Consider the following 20,437-nt stretch of genomic DNA (forward strand, 5'->3'; position numbering starts at 1 on the left):
GGTGTGTACCAAGCCTGGCTCAGAAAGTGTCCAGTGAGTGGTGACAGATACTGATACTGCTGTTGCTGTTGGCAGAGGTGAGCGAGGAGCCCAAGTCACCTGATGGCCACAGCAATGACAACGTTGAAAATAGTGCCACACACTGGTATCCTGTTACACTTTTTAAAACATTCCCATACTTATTCTTTCTCCTGATTCTCATTGCTCTTGGCCTATTACCTTTTTTTTTTTCAGACCAATATGCTTCCTTTGGCACCCATACTTCTAAATATTTATGGGTCCCAGCTGTTTTTTAATTCGAGCTCCTTTCTCAAACAGCAATTGCATTTTGGACATTCTGTGTCTTTTTAACTTCATGAATACTTTTTATTTATAATGTTTTCACTGTTACCAAAAAGGATTTTAAAGTGGCTTTCAGGAAAGCAAGAGGGCACTTAAAAATAAATCCAGGAAGAGGGGTGCCAAATAATATAGAGAAAAGATGGAATTTCACCAGGAAATTGGGAGAAAACTGTTCTATAACTGAGCATCGTGTGGCTCTGAGCTTTCTGGTAGCTGAGGTGGAAAGGGAATAATGAGCAGTAATATTTTATTTCACTGTTTGATGAAAGGTTGTTCAAAGGAGGCAAACTTTTTATTAGGATTCTGTCGTATGGCTTTGTTTTAACTTTCACACCTGTGTTTTTTTTTGTTTGTTTGTTTTAAACATGTTTTCATTGACTTTAGGAAGAGAATAAGGGAGAGAGAGATAGAAACATCAGTGAGAGAGAAACATTGATCAGCTGCCTCCTGCACGCCTCCTACTGAGGATCTAGTCTGCAACTTGGGCACTTGCCCTGACCAGAAATCAAATCTGTGACCTCTTGGTGCGTGGAAAGATGCTCAACGAACTGAGCCACACCAGCCAGGCAATGCATGTGGTTTAAAATGTCACAATTCCTTTATTTTTAAAAAATACGTTTTTATTGATTTTCAGAGGGAGAGAGAGAGAGAAGAAAGAAATCAATGATGAGAGAATCATGGATTGGCTGCCTCTTGCATGCCCCCTACTGGGGATCGAGCCTGCGACCCAGGCATGTGCCCTGACTGGGAATCGAACTGTGACCTTCTGATTCATGGGTCGATGCTCAACCACTGAGCCACACTGGCCAGGCCACACTTCCTTTGGGAGATTCCGACCCACCCCTGCTCTCCTCTTCTCATCCAGGTGAAGTACAAGGAGGACTACGAGAGGTCCAGAGGGAAGCTCATTGGGGCCCAGGGTGCCCAGGGCGACTCGCAAATGAGCCACTCCCTGCAAATGTCCAAGCTGCAGAGCGACCTGGAGTACAAAAAGGGATTTGAGGACACCAAGTCCCAGTGCCACGTCTCCCTAGACATGGTCCACCTTGTGCACGCCCGCAAGGCTCAGCATTTAGCCACGGATGTAGGCTACAAGACGGCGTCACATCACTTTACAGCTCTGCCCACGGACATGAAGGTGGAATGGGCCAAGAAGGCCTACGGTTTACAGAGTGATGTAAGCTCCATGTATGTGTATGTGTGTGTACGTGTGTGTGGTCGTGTTGGTGCAGGTTACCCTGATCCTTCAAGACAATAGTTTATACTTATGGAAATACCTACTTCTGGGTCCCCAGGTGGAAACATGGTAGCTTCCTAGTGGTTTAACTCTTATTCAAATTATGCCCATTATAAGTTCAATAGGACTAAACAGAAAATTATGAAGCTACTTTTTTCTTCTTGGAATTCTGATCTGCATACGTTTTCCATGTTTCTTTGTATTGCCTCTGGTGAGGGGGATGTATTTGTGACCTTCTGAGTGGTGGCTTCCTTATGGGAGGGCATCTCTGATGTGCATTCCAACTTTTAGAACGATCAGCTCACTAATCAATAGCCCTCACCCCCTTTTCCTTATATTCCCCACCTGGCTCTGTTTTCTTTCATCTTCGGTTGGCTCTTGTACACAAAGCGGGGTGAACTGAAAAGGCAGGTCAGCGGCGGCCAGCGGTTACACGGGGTAGACTGGGTGCCGTGTGGACACATCCTTGCAGGTAGAGCTGTTTCAGGGTTGATAGGGGATATGCCCGTTTTAGGGAAGTGTCCACTTAATGCCTTTCCATTAAATCTACTCCTTCACTGGCAAGTAAGGGAATGAGAACTCCACCCCCACCGTCCGCACCGAGGTGAGGTGTGTGCGAAGGAATTGGCGCCGTGGGAAGCCTCGGATGTCTTGTGAAATTCCCTCCAATAGCTCCCCTCCTGGGTTCTGTTGTGAATTCTCATTTTCTTCTCCCCTGCATGTCATTTTAAACAAGGAAACGAGGGAAGCAGACAATGAGGACGCTCCTTTTCTCTAGGTAGACATCAGTTCCTAATGAGGGACCAGGTGGATTCGGCCCCTCCCTCCCCACCCCCAGCAGTGTTGGGCGGGGCCTAAAGTGGCCATCAGCAGGCAGGCTGCAATTAAAGGGGAAATTAATTTACCTTTTGGAGCCTTACCTGTGACTGTGCAGAAATGGATAAGACAAAGGTGGCATCTCATTCGACTCAGCTGCCACCAAGGCTACGTTGGCAGTTGCTAATAGCCCTTTAAATGCCTGCATACCAACAATGGCCTGTCTTTTTTTCCTTTTCTTTTCTTTCTCCTTTGTCAGAACCAATACAGGGCAGATGTGAAGTGGATGAAAGGCGCGGGCTGGGTCGCCGTCGGGTCATTAAATGTGGAGCAGGCGAAGAAGGCAGGAGAACTCATTAGCGAGGTGAGATTTCCTGACAGCCTGCAACAGGCCCGGCTGCATGAGGCATGTGGCATTTCTGTATAAAATTAAAATCATTTCCACTCAAAAGGCAAAGAAAAAGGGAAAGCTACATGAAAGACCTCCAACCCCACAAGAGGGCTGGTAATTATAGAGAAACCACATACCAAACACACACCAGTAGGGGCCCATAGAGCCCTGGCAAAAACAAAGTGGGTGACAAATGATATGATGAATAATAATGACAATCAAACGGGAGCTCAATTGCTCCCCCACTAACTTACCTTTTTAATGAAGCAACACGGGAGAGATGATGAAAAGACACGTTTATTGCTCCCAGAAAGCCCTTTTGTGAGTTTATGCACATTGTCTCCCTTTCTTTCTGCCAGTATAAACAGCTTTTGAATATTCACGTGGTGTGGAACACGTGACACGGTTCCCTCTTGTTGGGGGGGAGGTCTTACTTCTATTTAAATCTCACTCCTGTCTACTTGTGGCCACCCTCCCTGGACCCTAAGGCATTCCGGCTTTATGAAAAGGGGCACTTCCTCACATTGTAAGACAGCCTCATGGAGCAGATCAGGGTTGCTCAATCTTGGCACTGTTGACATTTTGATCATCTTTGTTGTGGGGACTGTCCTGGGCCTTGTAGGGTGTTTGGCAGCATCCCTGGCCTCTACCCACTAGGTGCCAGTAGCACCCTCTGCCCAGTTGTGACAACTAAAAATAATTCCAGACATTGCTGGAAGGTAGAGGCCTACTCGACTGGACACACCAGGCAGCTGTCCTTGGCTCACGCTCATAGAGAGGCTGTGCACCCCCAAACACCCCAGACCCACCCCTGCTCGTGTCTGTTTGGAGAGGGTCTTATTCAGAACACCAAGTGAGCATTTGTTTAGTTGCCTTCAGAGTAGCCTGGTCCTTCTGGACTTTTCTGGGCGGGGACCAGAGTGGCCGTAGCCCCAGAAGACTTCAGCCTCGGCAGTGAGTCCCCTGGGACCTTGTTTTGGTCCCAGGAGGAGACTGAATGTATACTTAAAACAGACCCCTGTGTTGGATTTTCAAGCACACGTACTCAGCACTGATATTTCCCAATAGGAGAGCATTCTAGTTACCTGACACGTCTTGGAGCTGATTTGGAAAGCGGGCTCACTCTGGTTGGCCTAATTTTTAGAAACTGGTCAGCATTCAAGGCTCAGAAGACCCTGAGAGCCTGGTGGAGACTGTTCCGCCCTTGGAAATTCTAATGAAGAAAAGGCCATCTTAGGAGGATGCCTGTGGGAAACTTACAGGAACAAACATGTAGGTTTGAGGATTCATGGCCCTAAGCTCTCCATAGGGGACCCCTCATAACAAGACACAAAGAATAAAGACAATTATGCACGTCATTTAGACTTCACGGTGATGCCTCCAAGCATCCAAGTCTGGCAGCAAAGGGATCTGCCTGGAGCTTTCTACCCCACAAGGGTCTTAATTTTCCAACTCATTTTGCAAATTTACTCAACAAAGTTGCTTACATGCTTCAAACAAGTCCTCAAACTTCAGGAAGTCAGGACATCTTTTAGCACCTTTTCCCAACCATCTCGCTGCAGTCTGGCATGCTTCCAGGTTAGTGTCACATGGGGTTGACCTCTTAATTTTCAGACGGAATGTGAGGCTCCATCGGAAGAGCCACGAAAGCACCTCCACCTATCAGTGAAAGCAGCTGTCAGCAAACCTTTTTTGTGAAGGACCAGATAGTAAATATTTTTGGCTTTATGGGGCCGCACGGTTTCTGTCACAACAGCTCACCTCTGTCATTGTAGCATGAAAGCAGCCACGGGCAGTACGCAAATGAATGAGCATGGGGTGTTCCCATAAAACTTTATTTACAAAGTCAGGGGATGGATATTGAGCTGTGACTTCTTAAGACAACCCAGGATACGGGAGTGCTCATAAAATAATTGTTTGATTGGAGGCAAGGTACGCTTCCTAATTCCATGAAGATGGCAACCGCTCTAGTCTCTTGAGAATGTGCTTTGATTGAAAGACAAATTCATTTAAGCACGATTTTTAGAATCAAAATTGGGTTTATAGGTCTTCACCAGCATTTGAATTTGTTGCTGTTGTTGTTTCAAACTGCATGATGACTCCAATTATCCTTTTTCTTGTTATTGTTAACCATTGTTAACTAAAACTGAACCGGGTTCAGGATTGGTTAGATAGTGTATGATCACTCACTGTTAAATGCGAGGGTTTTGACTGTGATCATCTCTGCCAAGTCCTTTCGTGGAAAGAAAATTAGACAGCTTCCATTGATAAATGTAACTATGAATGTTCTTTTCATGCCTCGGAGACTCAAACTAAGATCTGTAAACAACTGTGAGGCAGTATTTGAAGCCTATAAAAAAGACATCCTTTCCTAAGTGTGTCTCCCACAGTATTTTACCAGTATAACCTAATTTTGAGATGTTTTCTTTGCGCCAGGTAGATAGACTTTAATGTTAATTGACACGAGGTTATTCTTAAATGGAAACAAATATTAACCTGAAGCCACCGAGGATATAAAGATGGAGGAAGCCGAATAATAATTATGTTCACAAATTCACTCTAATCTCAAGCAACCTATGATTTTTCTCTTTCAAATGGCATGAAAGAGCCGCACAAAATTCACAGCTTTGATCTTTTTCTGCTCAACAGAAGAAGTACCGTCAGCATCCAGATGCTTTGAAGTTTACCAGTATTAAAGACACTCCGGAGATGGTCCAGGCCAGAATTAGTTACACCCAAGCAGTGGATGTAAGCGATAATGTATATACATTATGACTCTGAGAGTGGGCGCCTCTTTCAACCCTGCGATTGAAGCCGAGGGGTTCTTGGCTTGCTCCTTCTGTTGCTCTCGGGATGAAGGAGCGTCTTGTCCTTTGCTGAGGCTCACCTTAGCGGGGTGCTGCCTCATTAGGATGTGGGGTGGCGGGTGTGAACGCTTTCAGGATGCCAACTGGGGCTCCGCCACCCCACAGCCCCAGGCTCACTTTTTCCTGTTTGCATGTCGGGAAGATTTGTCTGTGGTGGGGCCTTCCCCTCCCGCCCCCCGGCTCCTTTTGTTTTAAAGCATTGTTTGCAGAACTGGAACTTTTGGGATGAAATTCTCAGTAGTTGGAACACTGAAGCCAGGCTGAGGGCTCCTGGGGGCCCAAGGACAGGAATTCTTCCCCTTGGAATTTCCCCAAGGCTTTGGAAATGATTTGGATCTCGTGTATGTACCTTGGACTAAACTGCCAAGCCACGTCCCATCTTCCCAGTTTAACGTCAGCCTAGACCTGGCCTTTTGTCCTCTCAGCTCAGGGTTCATTGAAAGATGGGGTGCTATAAAAAGACACTCGAGGACACGAGTCCGCCCGGTTTGGCTGATTCTGCTGAGAGAGGTCCACAGATCTCAGTGCAGGGCACACACGCCTGTGAAATATCTTCAAACCATTCAACTTGCTCCGAGGAAAATCTACCAGCCTTGCGGGGAGGGGTTTCAGAATGCTCCCCTGTTTCCCAATTGGGCCAGGTATTCCGGTTGTGCCTTATTCGACAGGCATTGTGAAATGGCCCGAGCACCCGTCCGAATATGTTCTGGGATGATTTACAAACGTTCAGGCTTAGGAACGTATCCTATCTTGATAATCAGCCATCAGGATCAAATTGGATTCTGAGAAACACGAACTTTTTTGTAAGAAGGAAAACAGTACCTGCTTCTTCCTTACCCTAACCAACTCTAGGGGGCAGTGCTGTGATGCACAGAAACTTGGACACATCGGATACGATTCAGCGTGGAAAAAAGCCCAGTTTTGAAACTTTCTCTGGTGGCTGTTGCCAGCACCATGTGTCCCTGCTCACTACCAGAATATCCCAAAGCCCAAATCAGAATTCTGGGTGAATAGTGCCCTAGACCCACCCAGGAGACAGTTTTTAAATATATATATATATATTTTATTTATTTCTGAGAGGAAGGGAGAGGGGGAGAGAGATAGAAACATCCATGATGAGAGAGAATTATTGATCAGCTGCCTCCTGCTCGCTCCTACTGGGGATTGAACCTGCAACCCAGGCATGTGCCCTTGACCGGAATTAAACCCGAGACCCTTCAGTCCACAGGCCGACGCTCTATCCACTGAGCCAAACCAGCTAGCGCAGGAGACAGTTTGAACACAAGAATCCTTGCAATGGGAGAGGGATGAGGATTGATGTAAATCCAGGGAAAACCTCACCTGTGGATGAGTCATCGTCTCTCATGCCGCCTGAGTTGTGATGCCCTCTCTTAGCTTATAGTTAATAACAAAATTACGGATGTGAACCGGACCTCATTTGTCATTTGACACCCGTCTCAGCCGTGTGCTACCAGTGGAGCGTTAACCCAGAGCGCAGTTTCAGCCTGTCGTGTTCTGAGCGGGGATGTAGAACTCGGGAGGGAATGAAGCGCGTGTCCCCGCGCTGGCTGTGAAATCCACACGGAGGCAGGGCGCCCGTGGTCCTGTCTCTGGGGAGGTGGCAGCTGCCTCACCCTTGTCTGTTGGAGTTTAACTTGGCTGATGGCTGCGTGGGGGGAGGCTTCTGGGTTTAATGCGAAACCTCTCTCCTCCCACAGAGGTTATACAGGGAACAAGGAGAAAACATAAAGCATCATTACACGCAGACAGCCGACCTCCCGGAAGTCCTGCTGGCCAAGCTGAATGCCATGAATATCAGCGAGGTGAGGCTGGTGGAGGGGCACGGGTTTTCACTGCGGGGCCTCGGGACCTGCGCAGACACAGCATCCCGTGCTCAGAAGGGCCCCGCTTGGTGTGATGCTCTGTCATTGTCTTGGAATGTGTGGTATTTTTGAACAAGGGGCCCTGCATTCCCATTTGCACTGGGCCCTGCGAATTAGGTGGCTGGTCCTGCAGGAGAGTCAAGGTCATTTACAAGGAGGAGGCTAAGAGAAATGCCTTAGTGCAAAGGGCATTTGCACTGTGGGACTGGTATATGGGCATCAGAATACAGGTGAGTCTATCCAGCGACTGTGGCAAGGAGAGACACGGGGGCCTTCCCCTCCATAGTCTCTGTCAGCCCCCCTACCTGTTCCTTGACGGAGACAGCCGGGTTCTCTTTATCCTACGTAAAGAGCCACGCACGTACAGCCTCACGCCTCCTTCTTGCAGTTGACCTGCTGCTCACAGAAATCTGGGTCTGTCTGCCTCCAAAGCTCTTGCTTTTTAACCCCCGTCCCCTCCCCGCACCCTCCCCTCCCCCATGGGTGGGCAGGAGCCAGGATCCAGCTCTTTGGTGATTTGTGCTAAACCCCAGGGATCTCTGACTTCCCAACTGGGAGAAAAACCCATGACAAACCAGATTCCCGTTTTGGTAACGGGAGTTTGGGAAACCAGCAGGCCACACGACGGTCTCTACTGGTGCACATCTTCCCAACAGACACGGTATAAGGAATCCTGGAGCAAACTTCGAGACGGCGGGTATAAACTGAGACTGGACGCCATCCCATTCCAGGCGGCGAAGGCCTCCGGTGAAATCATCAGCGATGTGAGCATCCATCTCCGTTACCGTGACAGCGTTTAATACTAACCGATGTGGCTGCCTTCTGCCCCTGACCCCAGCCTGTGGATAATATCCTCTCCTCTCCCAACAGACTGTGGTAGGGCAATCAGATAACAACCAATGAGAAAGAACGTACCTGACAACAAAAAAATGCCCTGGCTGGGGTACAAAGCCAGATGCTTTGTAAACATGGACCCTGGGCAGATGAAATGCACCCTCCGCCCAGCGTTTTCCTAAAGCAGGTCCCTGTGCGGAGACTGCTAACAATGCACCCACCTTCTTCCAGCGTGGGCCGCCCGAGCGCTCACTCATCCTGCCATGTCACATCCCAGCCCTTTAGTCATTGGGAGTCTTGCATATGAAAGAACGGGCCCTTTGACGACTCCCACGCGTTTCTTTTAACTCACCCAGTCACTGTCAAAAGAACAAAACATTTTCGCCCAATGCCCACCTCTTCCATTCCGTGTCCCTTGTCCCCGAGCTGTTACTCTCTCCTGTTCTCTTTCCCTTTAGTACAAATACAAAGAGGCATTTGAGAAAATGAAAGGGCAGATGCTCGGCTCCCGGAGCTTGGAAGACGATATCAGCCTTGCGCATTCAGTGTACGCCAGCTCGCTGCAGAGTGAAGTGAGTGGGAGAAAAATGCCACAGAGCCGTCCCCCCCACCCCACCCCCCTCCATGCACCGCTGGCTAATGTTGATCGTCCTCTGGTTGCGGGGACTGGCTCAGTCCTGACTGTCTCTGAGGCATGGTCAGGTCCCTTGGCCCCTCTGGGTTTTAGCTTCTTCCTCCGTCAAGTGAGAGGTTGGGCTAGCTGACCCCTTACTCCTTCCAGGCTGGGAGTTCTATGATTTTTGCCCAACGGCCTCTAAAAGAGACCTGAAGTCTGGATTTGGATTGCAGAAGCGTTTTGTTGGGTCTGCAGTGAATTCATTGCAAGCCTTTAAAAACAGGAACTTTCACATAAAAGTTTTAGGCTTCTGGCCAGAAGGCGGCTCTGGAGTCTGCAAAGCTACAGGTGCCATTGATTACGGAGAGCTGCATTTAGAGGGACCTGTGCCTTCCTGGTCATGCAGCCCTACCCCCTCGCCCCCTCGTCCCCCACTTCCTCCTTCACTCCTTTTTTGCTGCCTGTCTGGCTCCTGGAGGCATCTCAGATTACAACCCTTGACTTCACCCCTCTGGATGCTGGCACATGTGTGTTCCCTGTCCCCTGGCACATATTAGTATATGTGGGACTTGGCTAGTAGTAGTGATGAAATCTGATATGTGGCAGCATGTTACAGAGGACCAAACACTTTTACCTGCAATGTCTCATTTAACCATCAGCCTCTCTCTGGGAACGTCATCTGTTTATTCATCCTGGGTGGGTGACTGATAAGGAGACCTACACTGTGGGTGGCTCAGCCCCTTGCCCAAGATCAGCTGGAAAGGGGCAGAGCCAGGATGTGGAGCCAGCTCCGCATCTTATACTCTTTCCACAACTTCTTGTGTTCTCTGCCTCAGTGTCCCCATTTCTAACATTGTTTTCCCCGTTCTGTCGTGGGGTGCTGACCTAAGAGTATGGGGTTGGACATGAATTGTCCTTGGCTTTATGGTAGGGGTGAGGGGAGGATTTGCGGAGGTGGGACTGGGGGTTAGGCACGAGTGGCTGCAACTAAGAGGTGGTGATTACGCATCTGACTCCCAAGAAGCCTGGAGTGAGCTTCACAGACCTGCAGACAGCTCCTCCCGGGACTCGGTGGAGCTTGTGGTCTGCCAACAGGCCCCTCCCTTTCTCTCCCGGGATGTGGGTTGGGCCCTTGGAAATACCCACCCCTCCAAACTGGCTTCCTAGGTGGCCACCCACTACATCTGGCTCCCAGAGTTCCTGGGAGGGCATCTGATGCTTTGAAAAAGCTCTTCATAAGCTAGCTTGAGAGGAAGCTCCTTGGTGTCTAGAACCTGAACTTGAGAAGGTGAAGGGAAGAACCTGTGGTGGGAGGGCTCGGGTAGCCATGCATCTTTTTGCCTCGGGAAAATGGAAAGAGCCCGTCTTGAGCGTTAGGACCTGGAGATTAGTTCTGTGTATTAAGCCAGTCCCCAAAGCAAGGAACCCCGTCCCTGCCAAGAACCTCCCCCAGACTTCCCTGGGACAGTGGCATGGCAGTCGCTGTCCCTGATGCCCCTGAGGCGAATGGTGGCTTTGAAATAGCTGCCGTTGATCTGTCTGCCCCTCTAGGTGAATTACAAGAAAGGCTTTGAACGCTCAAAGGCGCAGTTCCATCTGCCGTTGGACATGGTCACCCTGGTGCATGCCAAGAAGGCTCAGAGCCTGGCCAGCGACCAGGACTACAGACACCCGCTCCCCCAGTACACATCCTTGGCGGAGGACCTGAGGCTCAGCTGTGCCAAGAGAGCTCACAAGTTGCAGAGCGAGGTAAGGAGACCTGGCCTCTCTCTCCCAGGGCTCTTTCCTCTCCGATTTGCCCACAAGGCACTGACCTGGCAGCTCCCTTTGGCTCAGTGGGGGCCTCCCGAGAAGGGATACCCAAAACCTGGGGTTTCTTTTAAAACCCCCCTCCGCCCATGTTCCTACCTAGCTCTTCATAGAAAGCACAGCTGCACAGATCTAATAACAACAACCATTTATGGAGTATTTCTGCTGAATTCCGAGCCTGGCGTTTTCATGCATTATCTCATTTAAACCTCAAAATGACCCTGTACTAATAGTCTTGGTCCCATTTTACCGAGAAATAAGAGTGAGGCTGGAAGGAGTTGGGCAGCCTGCCCAAGGTCACGTGGCTGTACACGAGAAGGGGAACTGAGCCTGGAAGTGCATTCCTGGCTCGCGCCTCTGTTTTCTGAAGCAGGCAGGCCCGGCGGGGAGGGGATCTCCTCCCTCCCAAGGAGATACAGGACGTCTCAGCAGCCCATTTGGTGCTCAGCCGCCTCCCTAGCTTGCTGGGCTCTCGTGCAGTGAGATTTGCGTTAACTGGCCTGTGTCAGAAAGGAAGCGGCTCCAGCCCGGCTTCCTGGTGTGGCTGGGCCTGCCAGCCCAGCGGCACTCAGATCTGGGTATCTGTCGTCTGCTCAGATTTTATGACCCTGTGCGGCGTTTACTGAATGACAGAAGCTGTCAGGAACCGCAGAGCAGCTGTAGGGACAGGGAGCTGCCAGGCTCAGCTCGCGGGCCCTTTGTCACTTGAGCACAGCCCTCGCTGGCCCCACCTCTCCTCCTGATAGCGATTTGAAGGCAGCGCGCCCAGCGGGACCTAGGTGGCTGACGGGGAGTGAACTTGGGGGCCCTTTAAAGTGTCAGCCCACATCACTGAGGTACCCACATGTGCCTTACTCAGCAGACTCAGGCAGGCCTTTGCGACATTCTTCTGGATTCATTCATTAGTTCTTTCTTAACCGTTGATTCATTCGTGCCACCCGCTGCCGCTGGGTTTTGTTTTAGAAGACCTGTCAGACCATTTCCACGTTTGCCCCAAGACAACTGACTTTCTAACCACCATCCGCCCCAGCGTTTATTTTCCTAATGAGCATTTACTAAGCTGTTGGCTGAGTATGAGACATCTGGAGAGACCGGCTTGGCCCTGGGTACCAGCCACGGCGCTGTCCTGTCCCGGGTCCTCTGGCTTCTCTCTGCTCCTTTGTTCTGCAAGTTTGGCTCTTCTGATTCCTAGTGTTGTTTTTTGTAGAATGAGTACCGGTCGGACTTGAACTTCATGCGAGGGGTGGCCTGTGTCATTCCAGGCACGTTAGAGATCGAAGGAAGAAAAAGAGCGTCTGAACTCATCAGTGAGGTAACTGGGACTGGAGGGGTGAGGGCTGTCAGTATATTTCTACAGCAGAGGTTGTTGCATAGCCATCGGGTGTTTTTTGTTTTGTTTTTAAATATATTTTTATTGAATTCAGAGGTGACGAGAGAGAGAGAGAGAGAGAGAGAGAGAGAGATATCAGTGATGAGAGAGAATCATTGATTGGCTGTCTCCTGGGTGTCTCACAATGGGGATTGAGCCCACAACCTGGGCATGTGACCTAACTGGGAATTGAACTGTGACCTCCTGGTTCATAGGTCGATGCTCAGCTACTGAGCCATGCCGGCTGGGTACCATCTGTTTGTTGTTACTGTGAAAGTGAGTTATATGTCCCACTATTAACATTGGTGACTAGCCGCTAACCTCTTGCCCGGCTTCTCTTCTTTGCACCGGATTCTCCATTCAGACCAAATGCCATTTAAGACGGCTTTGCAGATAGCGAGTCAGTTTTGTTGTGAACATAAAAGAATTATTCACACTTCACTGACTCATTAGATGTATCTCCCTGTGTCCTTTTGGAGATTGTCGATGTGGTGCAGTGTAAACAGGGTAGGCTTTAGAGACCAACAGCTGGAGGCTAAAATTCCACTCATTTGCTGTGTGACGTCAAGCCAGTCACCTAACCTCTCTGACCCTCAACATTTTAATCAGCCAAATGGGGATACTGTTATGACCTTTGTTTAGTTTTTGTTAGGATTGGGACTCATCTAAGCTCGGTGCTTCTCTGGTGGCTGTACATGAAATGGTTGCTCTAAGCTGGGTCATAGTTTCTTGGTAGAATTATAGAAGTTTAGAATTCTAAGCTCCTTGAATCCTGAGGAATCTTGCTCGCCCTTGAAAGGGCTTTGGGACTTCTATTCATGGTAGATCAAGGACAGGAGGGCATAATGGAAGGCTCTGGAAGTGAAGGGTGGTCAGTGGCCAGCTTGGGTAGTATTAGATGGGTTTATGGCTTACTTACACCAGCGGAATTGGCCAAAGTTTAGATTTAACTTTGTGCTTTTCTTTTCCAATGAAATCTCCAAAACAAGTGGTTTCTAAACCTTGTGGTGCATTGGAATTCTCATTGGGTCCAGAGCCTTGGGTCCACTGCCGATTTACTGAATCCTGATCTGGGGTGGGTGCAGGCATATGTACAGGTGTTTCTGGTATGTTCCCAACGCTGAGGAGCCCTGGATTTATAACGAGCAAAGGTTGGGAGCAGAACTGGAATTTCAATAGTCACATTCACATTCATAGCAAAGGGCTAGCTCTCCCTTTCCCACTGGTTAAGTGTCTGATTCGGTCTGTCCTATGCTCCTCTCTGCTCCTCCATCCCATTGAATTCTGAGGCCATAAGAGCAAATGACAGACTAGATTCCAGCTGACAGACTACCAGCCTTTGCAAAAAGAGGTTTTATCACTAGTGTTTCAAGAGCTGGTTCTATATCTTACCACGTCTTCTTATTCCTTCTCGTGTGTGAATTCAGAGCAAATACCGTCAGCATCCCCAGTCATTCAAGTACACAGCTGTGACCGACACCCCCAGCCTCCTTCAAGCAAAACTCAGCAACCAGATTACGAACGAGGTAAAGTCTCCCCCTGATGGCTTTGGAACGGGCTTTGGAGAAACTGCTAGATTGTTAAAAATATGTGTGACTGTGTGTGGGTTTGGGGAGGTGGTGGAAAGCCTGGGTGCTTGCATGGAGGTTTAGGAGAAGAGAACGCCATTATACAGAGCTTAAATATTTCCCCGAAGGAGAGGAGGCCCAGGTGGAAATCTGGTTGTCTGTCATCTCATCCAAGTACAATCACAGACCAGCAAGCAGCATCTGCATCTCCTGGGAGCTTGTTAGGAATGCTGAGCCTCAGGCCCCACCCCAGACCCACTGACTGCGCATTAACCTTTGAGACGTGCTGGTGTGCCATTCATTTGTTCTGTCTCAGCAAATATTGGCTAACCACTTCTGTAGCGCCATTCTGATGGTTGTCATGGGGGGATTTGTGGTGAGCCAAGGATAGTCCTAGAGTATGTTGTTTGTCAGACTTCTCGAATTTCTACCTCGTCGTGTCTTCTCACTCATCCTTTACCCAATTTACACTTTAATACATCTATCGGAGGGGGAACCAAGGAAAGGAATCTCATGTTAAACCATCTTTTCAATTCTGTTTCTTCTTAGTGGCTGCCGGACAAGCTTGAAATAGAAAGTGAACTTGGCAGAGAATTAAATTTTGCATCATCTTTAGTTTTTAAGATTCTCCCCCTGACTCTAACTCTTAGAAGTCGGTTGAGATTTGGCTATTTCTACTATTAGTTCCCACTCTCACTTGGGATAAGTACGTCCAAAGGGCTTCTTTCATGAGTTGTAAGTTTTAAATTCCTGTTGAACCTTTCTTGTTTGAGTGGTGAGCTGGATGCTGTGGGGTAACAAAACCTGTTATGGCATCAAAGAACTCAGTCACCACAGACCCATTTCTCATCACGTGAATAAATGCTTTTGCCCTGGCTGAGACCCCTCAGGCTGGCCCTGGGGTGGCTGCCCCTGTGGAAGGATCTGCGGTTTTAGTAAAGAACACAGACTAGGGTTTGGGAACTTCCCTTACACATCGTAGCGTTTCTCCTACACTTCCCACGTCTTCGTGTTGTCTTTACACTGAGTCCTTGAGGGAAAAGTTTATATGGGAAGAACCTTGAGATAGACTTCCTAAATGGTTTTTCTTTCCTCAGACTATTATTGAGTGAAGTGTAGGGGAGGAAAAAAACACACCTTTTTCTTTCCCTTCTGAGGGTCTGGGCCAGGGCTCTGTGACAAAAGACAGATTAACAAGAGAAAAGCATAAACGTTTATTTAATATGAATTTCAGGTGGTAGGGAAGCCTTTGTAAGGAAACGAAGACCTGGTTAAGCCCGAGCGTTATTACGCTGGGTTTGATGAAAAGTGAAAAGTCGTGGGAAAATGTGACAGGACGAAGGGTATCCACTAAGTGTAGGAAAGTGGGGGACATTCAGCAAGGTCTGTTTGCTCAGCTCCTCTCTGCGTCCTGCGGCGTCCCTTTGTCTTCGGAGATAAGGATGCTGTTTCCTCAGGTGTAGGGAGGCCACCCTCACTGGAGGGGCTCGTGACCTGCCTCAGGGGGGAGCCAGAGAGTATCCTTGTAGCACCTGCACTTCTCACATCCCTTCCGCTTGTTAGGGGGTATCACGTCCTGAGCCCTACCTATCAAAAGCAACTTGCAGTTTCTTACTATACATTTTATATCACTCAACTTGACTCATGCAAAAAGCCTTCGTCGAAAGAAACATCTTGCCCAAGGCTGACGGTGCACCCACGGCACAGCGAATGGCCTTTCACAGATGTGTTTCCCGACTGCGAGCGAGGGAGGGACCTCCAGGCCTGCAGACATGCACAGCGCTGATCTTCTTGCTTTTCTTGCTTTTCCTTCCTTTCTCTTTGCCCAGCGCCTCTACAAAGCAGCCGGGGAGGATGCGAGACACCAGTACACAATGACCCTGGGGCTGCCCGAGTTCGTCCAAGCGAAAACAAATGCGGCCAACCTGAGTGACGTAAGCCTTTCTTGTTGCTGAAGTTCAAGCACACGCCAAAGCCACGTATGTCTCTGACGTGACCTAACAGCGACCCTTCTGGCGTTCACAGGAACTTGAAAACACACACACACACACACACACACACACACACGTTGCCCTTCAATGCGCATGTTAAATAGACCTTTTCACAAATGTGTTGCGTTCATAACGTGTCAGAGCCCACGACAGTGACAGCAGGTGTGCTGATGAGATTTTCTTTGCAAAACAGAAAGCTTTCGCTTGTCAGAAATGGATTCTGGGACACGGTGCTACAGAATGAAAGGGGTAGCCTTTGTTCATTGATTCATGTAATTTTTTTTTAAAGAAAATCTACATGTGTTTCCATTGTAGGCAAAATACAGGGAGGCTTGGCATAATCTCCGCGCTCAGGGCTACAGGCTGACAATAGACGCGCTCCCCTTCCAGGCTGCTCGGGTCTCTGGAGATATCGCCAGTGATGTGAGTGGAATGATATGACCTTCCGTCTCGCCTAATTTCTGTTAACTTCATGTAAAACCAGGTCTGCAGCTGATTTTCCTGAATTAAAGCAAATCTCTCGCCGTGTGAGACAGGATGTCACCTGCAGAATATATTAGTTACGAATGAGATTCTCTGACGGAGGGAGGGGAAGCGAGCTTTTGTTAATCAGAAGCTAAATTCAGACAAAGGTCTCAGGCAGGAAGGAGATGACGGTTTATTTCTAATTGTGAGGCCACCGTCCCTCTGGACCCGGGGAGCTGCCTGCTTTCTCAATCCACCCAGAATTAGAGAGAAAATGCGCCAGAGAAATTGTACTGAGCCCGAGCACGTCTCGCTCCGGGCTCTCTGCAGTTCCACACGCCGGCTGTGTGTTAGGATTTGCTGGCTGTGTGCAGCTGCTCTGTTGATGGCGTCCATCGCGTTGGGACATGAAGGTGACTTTCTCTTCCACACAAACAAGTCACAGAAAATGTGGACTTCAAATAAACGGGTCCTGTCTTTTGGGTTTCACGTTTTGCCAAGTGCAAAAGGATACATTTATTTTTAACCCTTTTTGATGAATTCCTCTTGGCCACAGGACACGCGGGCAGTGTGGGGAGTGGGGCCCTCGCTTTGGTCCCGAGGACCTGGCTGTAATTAGAAAGGAAGGATGGGGAGATGTTTTAATTGTTGGTCCCCCAGGCAGGAAGCATGCTCCCAGGCTGGCCTCACTGTGGCTTTTCTTATAATCATCACTTCCTACTGTCAGAACAGGCGACTTTTCTAGGGTCTGCGGTGAGAACATGCAGGTGGGATTTCAGCAGGTGGTATGCCAGCCCCTGACCCGCGGGCCTTCTCTTCCAGTTTCTCTACAGACATGACTTTGTGAAGGAGCGAGGGAGGCTGATCGGGGCGCGGAGTGTCAGCGACGACCCCCGGCTCCGGCACTGCCGGCGGGTGGGCCAGCTGCAGAGCGAGCTCCAGTACAGGAGGCAGGCAGTGGGCAGCCAAGCACAGTACCACCTGCCCAAGGACATGGTGCACCTGGTCCACGCCAGGAAGGCCCAGGCCCTGGCCAGCGACCACGACTACAGGACACAGTGCCACGAGTTCACAGCGCTGCCTGAGGACCTGAAGATGGCCTGGGCCAAGAAAGCTCACGCCCTGCAGAGTGAGGTAGGGGCACCTGGTGGGTCAGACACCAGCTCCTGACCCTCCTCCTACCACCAAGCCTGGGTATAACTTACAATCTCTGCTCCTTCCTTAGCCTGTCAGACACTCCTCCCTATGCCCAACAACGACTTGCTCAGTCTGTGTTATCTGGGTTGGAGTTAGTCAATCTGTCATTCAACAAATACTTATTGAGCACCTACTATATATTGGGTGTTATTCTAGGTGCTGGGACTACAGCAGCCAACAACAAAAAAAAGCCAAAAAAATTCCTGTGCTCTTGGAGCTTCCATGATTTGGGAGCGAGATAAAATAGGATAAGTCGAATATTTAGTGCGACGCCTGCTGTGGAGACAAACAAAGCTGGGAATTGGGGTAGGAGGGCGTGATTGTGTGCATGTGTACATACACACGTGCAATGGAAGATGGGGTCATGGAAAAGGTGGCATTCGCGCAAAGAGCAAAGAGATGCTGGAAGGGAATGGAGCTCTCCAGCAAACAGAACAGCAAATTCAAAGGCCGAGCCCAGAGCAGGAGCAGCCTCAGCATATTTGAGGCCAGAGTGAAGCGTGAGGGTGAGTGGGGAGGACGTCGCAGGGTCCGAGAGAGAAGAGGGGCTCTGTCATTAATGGCAGAGGTGATGGTGATGATAGAAAAGTCATGTCTCACAGCTGACACTGACTGACTGATCGCCGTTACTGTCACCCTCCCTACGGTGCTGGGAAGTAGGGCCCGTTGTTACTCATGTTTCATGTTATTTTTTATATATATTTTTATTGATTTTTGAGAGAGAGAGAAAGGGTGAGAGACACAGATAGAAACATCAATGAAAGAGGAACATTATCCATCGGCTGCCTGCTGTAGGCCCTCTACTGGGGATGGAGCCTGCAACCTGGGCATGTGCCCTGGCTGGGAATCGAACAATCCACCTCTTGGTTCCTGGGTCAACGCCCAACCACTGAGCCACACCAGCCAGGCTCTTACCCCTGTGTTTAAGATGAGGTCACCTGGGAAGTGTCAAGGCAGGGCTGGCTCCGGAGCCCACACTTGGTACCATCCTGCCCTTCCGGAGGGAGCTCCCTGCGGGGAGTCATGGTTCCGACAGCTCAGAGCAGACACTGAGGCCCAGAAAGAGGAGGTCCTCTCCCAGGCAAGGGCACCAAGCAGTCTGGTAGGTAGCACCAGCCCCGCCCAGGTCAGCTCCAGTCCCAGGCCCCCTCCAAGCCTCGGGTCCTCGGCGGGGACATGGCAACGATGGTAACGTGTGGTCAGCACATACGGGCTGTGCACGCATTGGCTCTCTAGGCCCAGGAGGGAGGCGCTCTCATTTCAGAGCACAGCCCACGGGACTCTTGTCACATCCACCCTCATCATCCATGTCGGGGTTTCTCAACTCTGGCACCTCTGACATTTGGGGCTGGAGAATTCCTTGTCGTGGGGGCCGTCCTGGCAGCATCCAGGCTTCTACCCAATAGATACCAATAGCACCCACTGTCCCCCAGTGTGACACTCAAGTATGTCTTAAAATATTGCCAGATGTACCTGGGGGACAGCAGTGCACCCGGGGGAGAAGCCAGTTCTCAGTTGAGAACTGGTCTGTATGAGGCACACAGCACGGTGCCTGGTCCATGGAAAACACCAGTAAGAATGAGCTGTTCTGATGACGTTCCCTACACCAGGCCTCCCAATTCTGGTCGCCCTCAGGCAACGACTTTCTTAGTTTGCTTATGGCACAGGCACATTATTCTGAGCACATGATTGATGATTAATGATGATACAAGGATTGAATCAACGAATGATGTTCCAGTTATTATTACAATTTCCTGGAACTACAGGGTTGCGCTGTTCACCCTCAGGCTGAGTGTGGAGCAGCTTGCCCAGGGTCACAAACTGGCGGGGAAATGACTCGTTCAAGACCATGTAGCGTAGCCAGTAAGAGGTAAAACCAGGTAAAGCTGGGCACTTGTCTCCTGACTCCGGCTCAGTGCTCTCCAGCTCCCCCAGGTGGCCGGATTAGGAAACCCAGGTGCTCTAGCTCCTGAGGGTTCTCTCAAGGGCCCCAGGTGTGGCATGCCCAGAGGACAGCAGCTGGTGGCACTTCTGAGACTCTGAACAATCGTTTGAACATCGAAGTAGTCCTGTAGGTGGAAATAAGAACCCCTCCTTTGCAGGATGGTGTGTGAACAGAACGAGAGGAGTCTAAAGCAATGCACACCTTATATAAGGCAGTGATTATAATGATTCTTATTAGGATGACAAATATACCCTTCCCATGGCCACCTCCTGGGCGCAACTGCCGACATGCTCCTGTTAGAAATCAGGGACCCAGCCTGGCCAGTGTGGATCAGTGGTTGAGCGTCGACCTATGTATGAACCAGGAGCGGTGGGTTTGATTCCTGTTCAGGACACATGTCCAAGTTGCAGGCTCAATCCCCAGTAGGGGGGTGTGCAGGAGGCAGCCGATCAGTGATTCTCTCTCATCTCTTTCTCCCTCTCCCTTCCTCTCTGAAATCAATAAAAATAAAAATAAAAAAGAAATCAGGGACCCAAATACTTAGCTTGTGCATTTACAACACAGTGTGTGAATCTGCAGGTGGCTTCCAGGTCTTACTGTGTGCAAGTGAGGCTGCCCCATGGGGATGCCAGGTTCAGCCAGGCCGCTCGAGAAGGTCTCTTATTATCTTAGAATCCTTCTTCGAAGCCATCTCCGGGTAGCCGCGTCTTCTCGACCCCCCTCCAGTCCCCCCCTTTTTTTTATCGTGAAGTCTGAGGCAGGCGTGTTGTTTTTAGGGTGTGTGTGAATAGTCAAAGCTGGGCTGGGAGCTGAAATATTAATAGACCGTCCATTTTATAAGAGAGTCGGAGGCGCAGTCAGATCTTTGGGGAACCCGCATCTTGCTTTCTGACTTACCTGCGATTGTACTGTGCAGCGCAACAAAAGGCGAGTTGAAAGAGCGCTCCCCACTTCATCTCGCTTCTGAAAGGAGCAAGGCCCGGCTGTGAAGAGGCCCTGTAGGATTATTCTCTCTAACTTAGAAATTTATCCAATTTTCTCTGTTCTTCATCAGAGTGGAAGGCGTAAGCTTTGCCGGTGTAGACTGAAAGATCGCGCTCTAAAAAG

General features: G+C 49.6%; 1 protein-coding gene across 10 annotated transcripts in view; it reads left to right on the top strand.

Annotated features, from left to right (window-relative positions):
* NRAP (nebulin-related anchoring protein) overlaps positions 1 to 20,437 on the top strand; it is a 64,406-nt gene that overhangs the window by 32,001 nt on the left and 11,968 nt on the right. For all 10 annotated transcript variants that reach the window (XM_014546361.1, XM_014546367.1, XM_014546363.1 and 7 more), the window contains 12 exons: positions 1,208 to 1,519; positions 2,655 to 2,759; positions 5,436 to 5,534; positions 7,372 to 7,476; positions 8,193 to 8,300; positions 8,829 to 8,942; positions 10,538 to 10,735; positions 12,003 to 12,107; positions 13,592 to 13,690; positions 15,562 to 15,666; positions 16,039 to 16,146; positions 17,011 to 17,322. In XM_014546361.1, the coding sequence (XP_014401847.1) occupies positions 1,208 to 1,519; positions 2,655 to 2,759; positions 5,436 to 5,534; positions 7,372 to 7,476; positions 8,193 to 8,300; positions 8,829 to 8,942; positions 10,538 to 10,735; positions 12,003 to 12,107; positions 13,592 to 13,690; positions 15,562 to 15,666; positions 16,039 to 16,146; positions 17,011 to 17,322 (1,770 nt within the window). The remainder of the gene's footprint in view (positions 1 to 1,207; positions 1,520 to 2,654; positions 2,760 to 5,435; positions 5,535 to 7,371; positions 7,477 to 8,192; positions 8,301 to 8,828; positions 8,943 to 10,537; positions 10,736 to 12,002; positions 12,108 to 13,591; positions 13,691 to 15,561; positions 15,667 to 16,038; positions 16,147 to 17,010; positions 17,323 to 20,437) is intronic.

This window comes from Myotis brandtii, unplaced genomic scaffold (genome assembly GCF_000412655.1).
Source record: "Myotis brandtii unplaced genomic scaffold, ASM41265v1 scaffold441, whole genome shotgun sequence".
Taxonomy (NCBI): domain Eukaryota; kingdom Metazoa; phylum Chordata; class Mammalia; order Chiroptera; family Vespertilionidae; genus Myotis; species Myotis brandtii.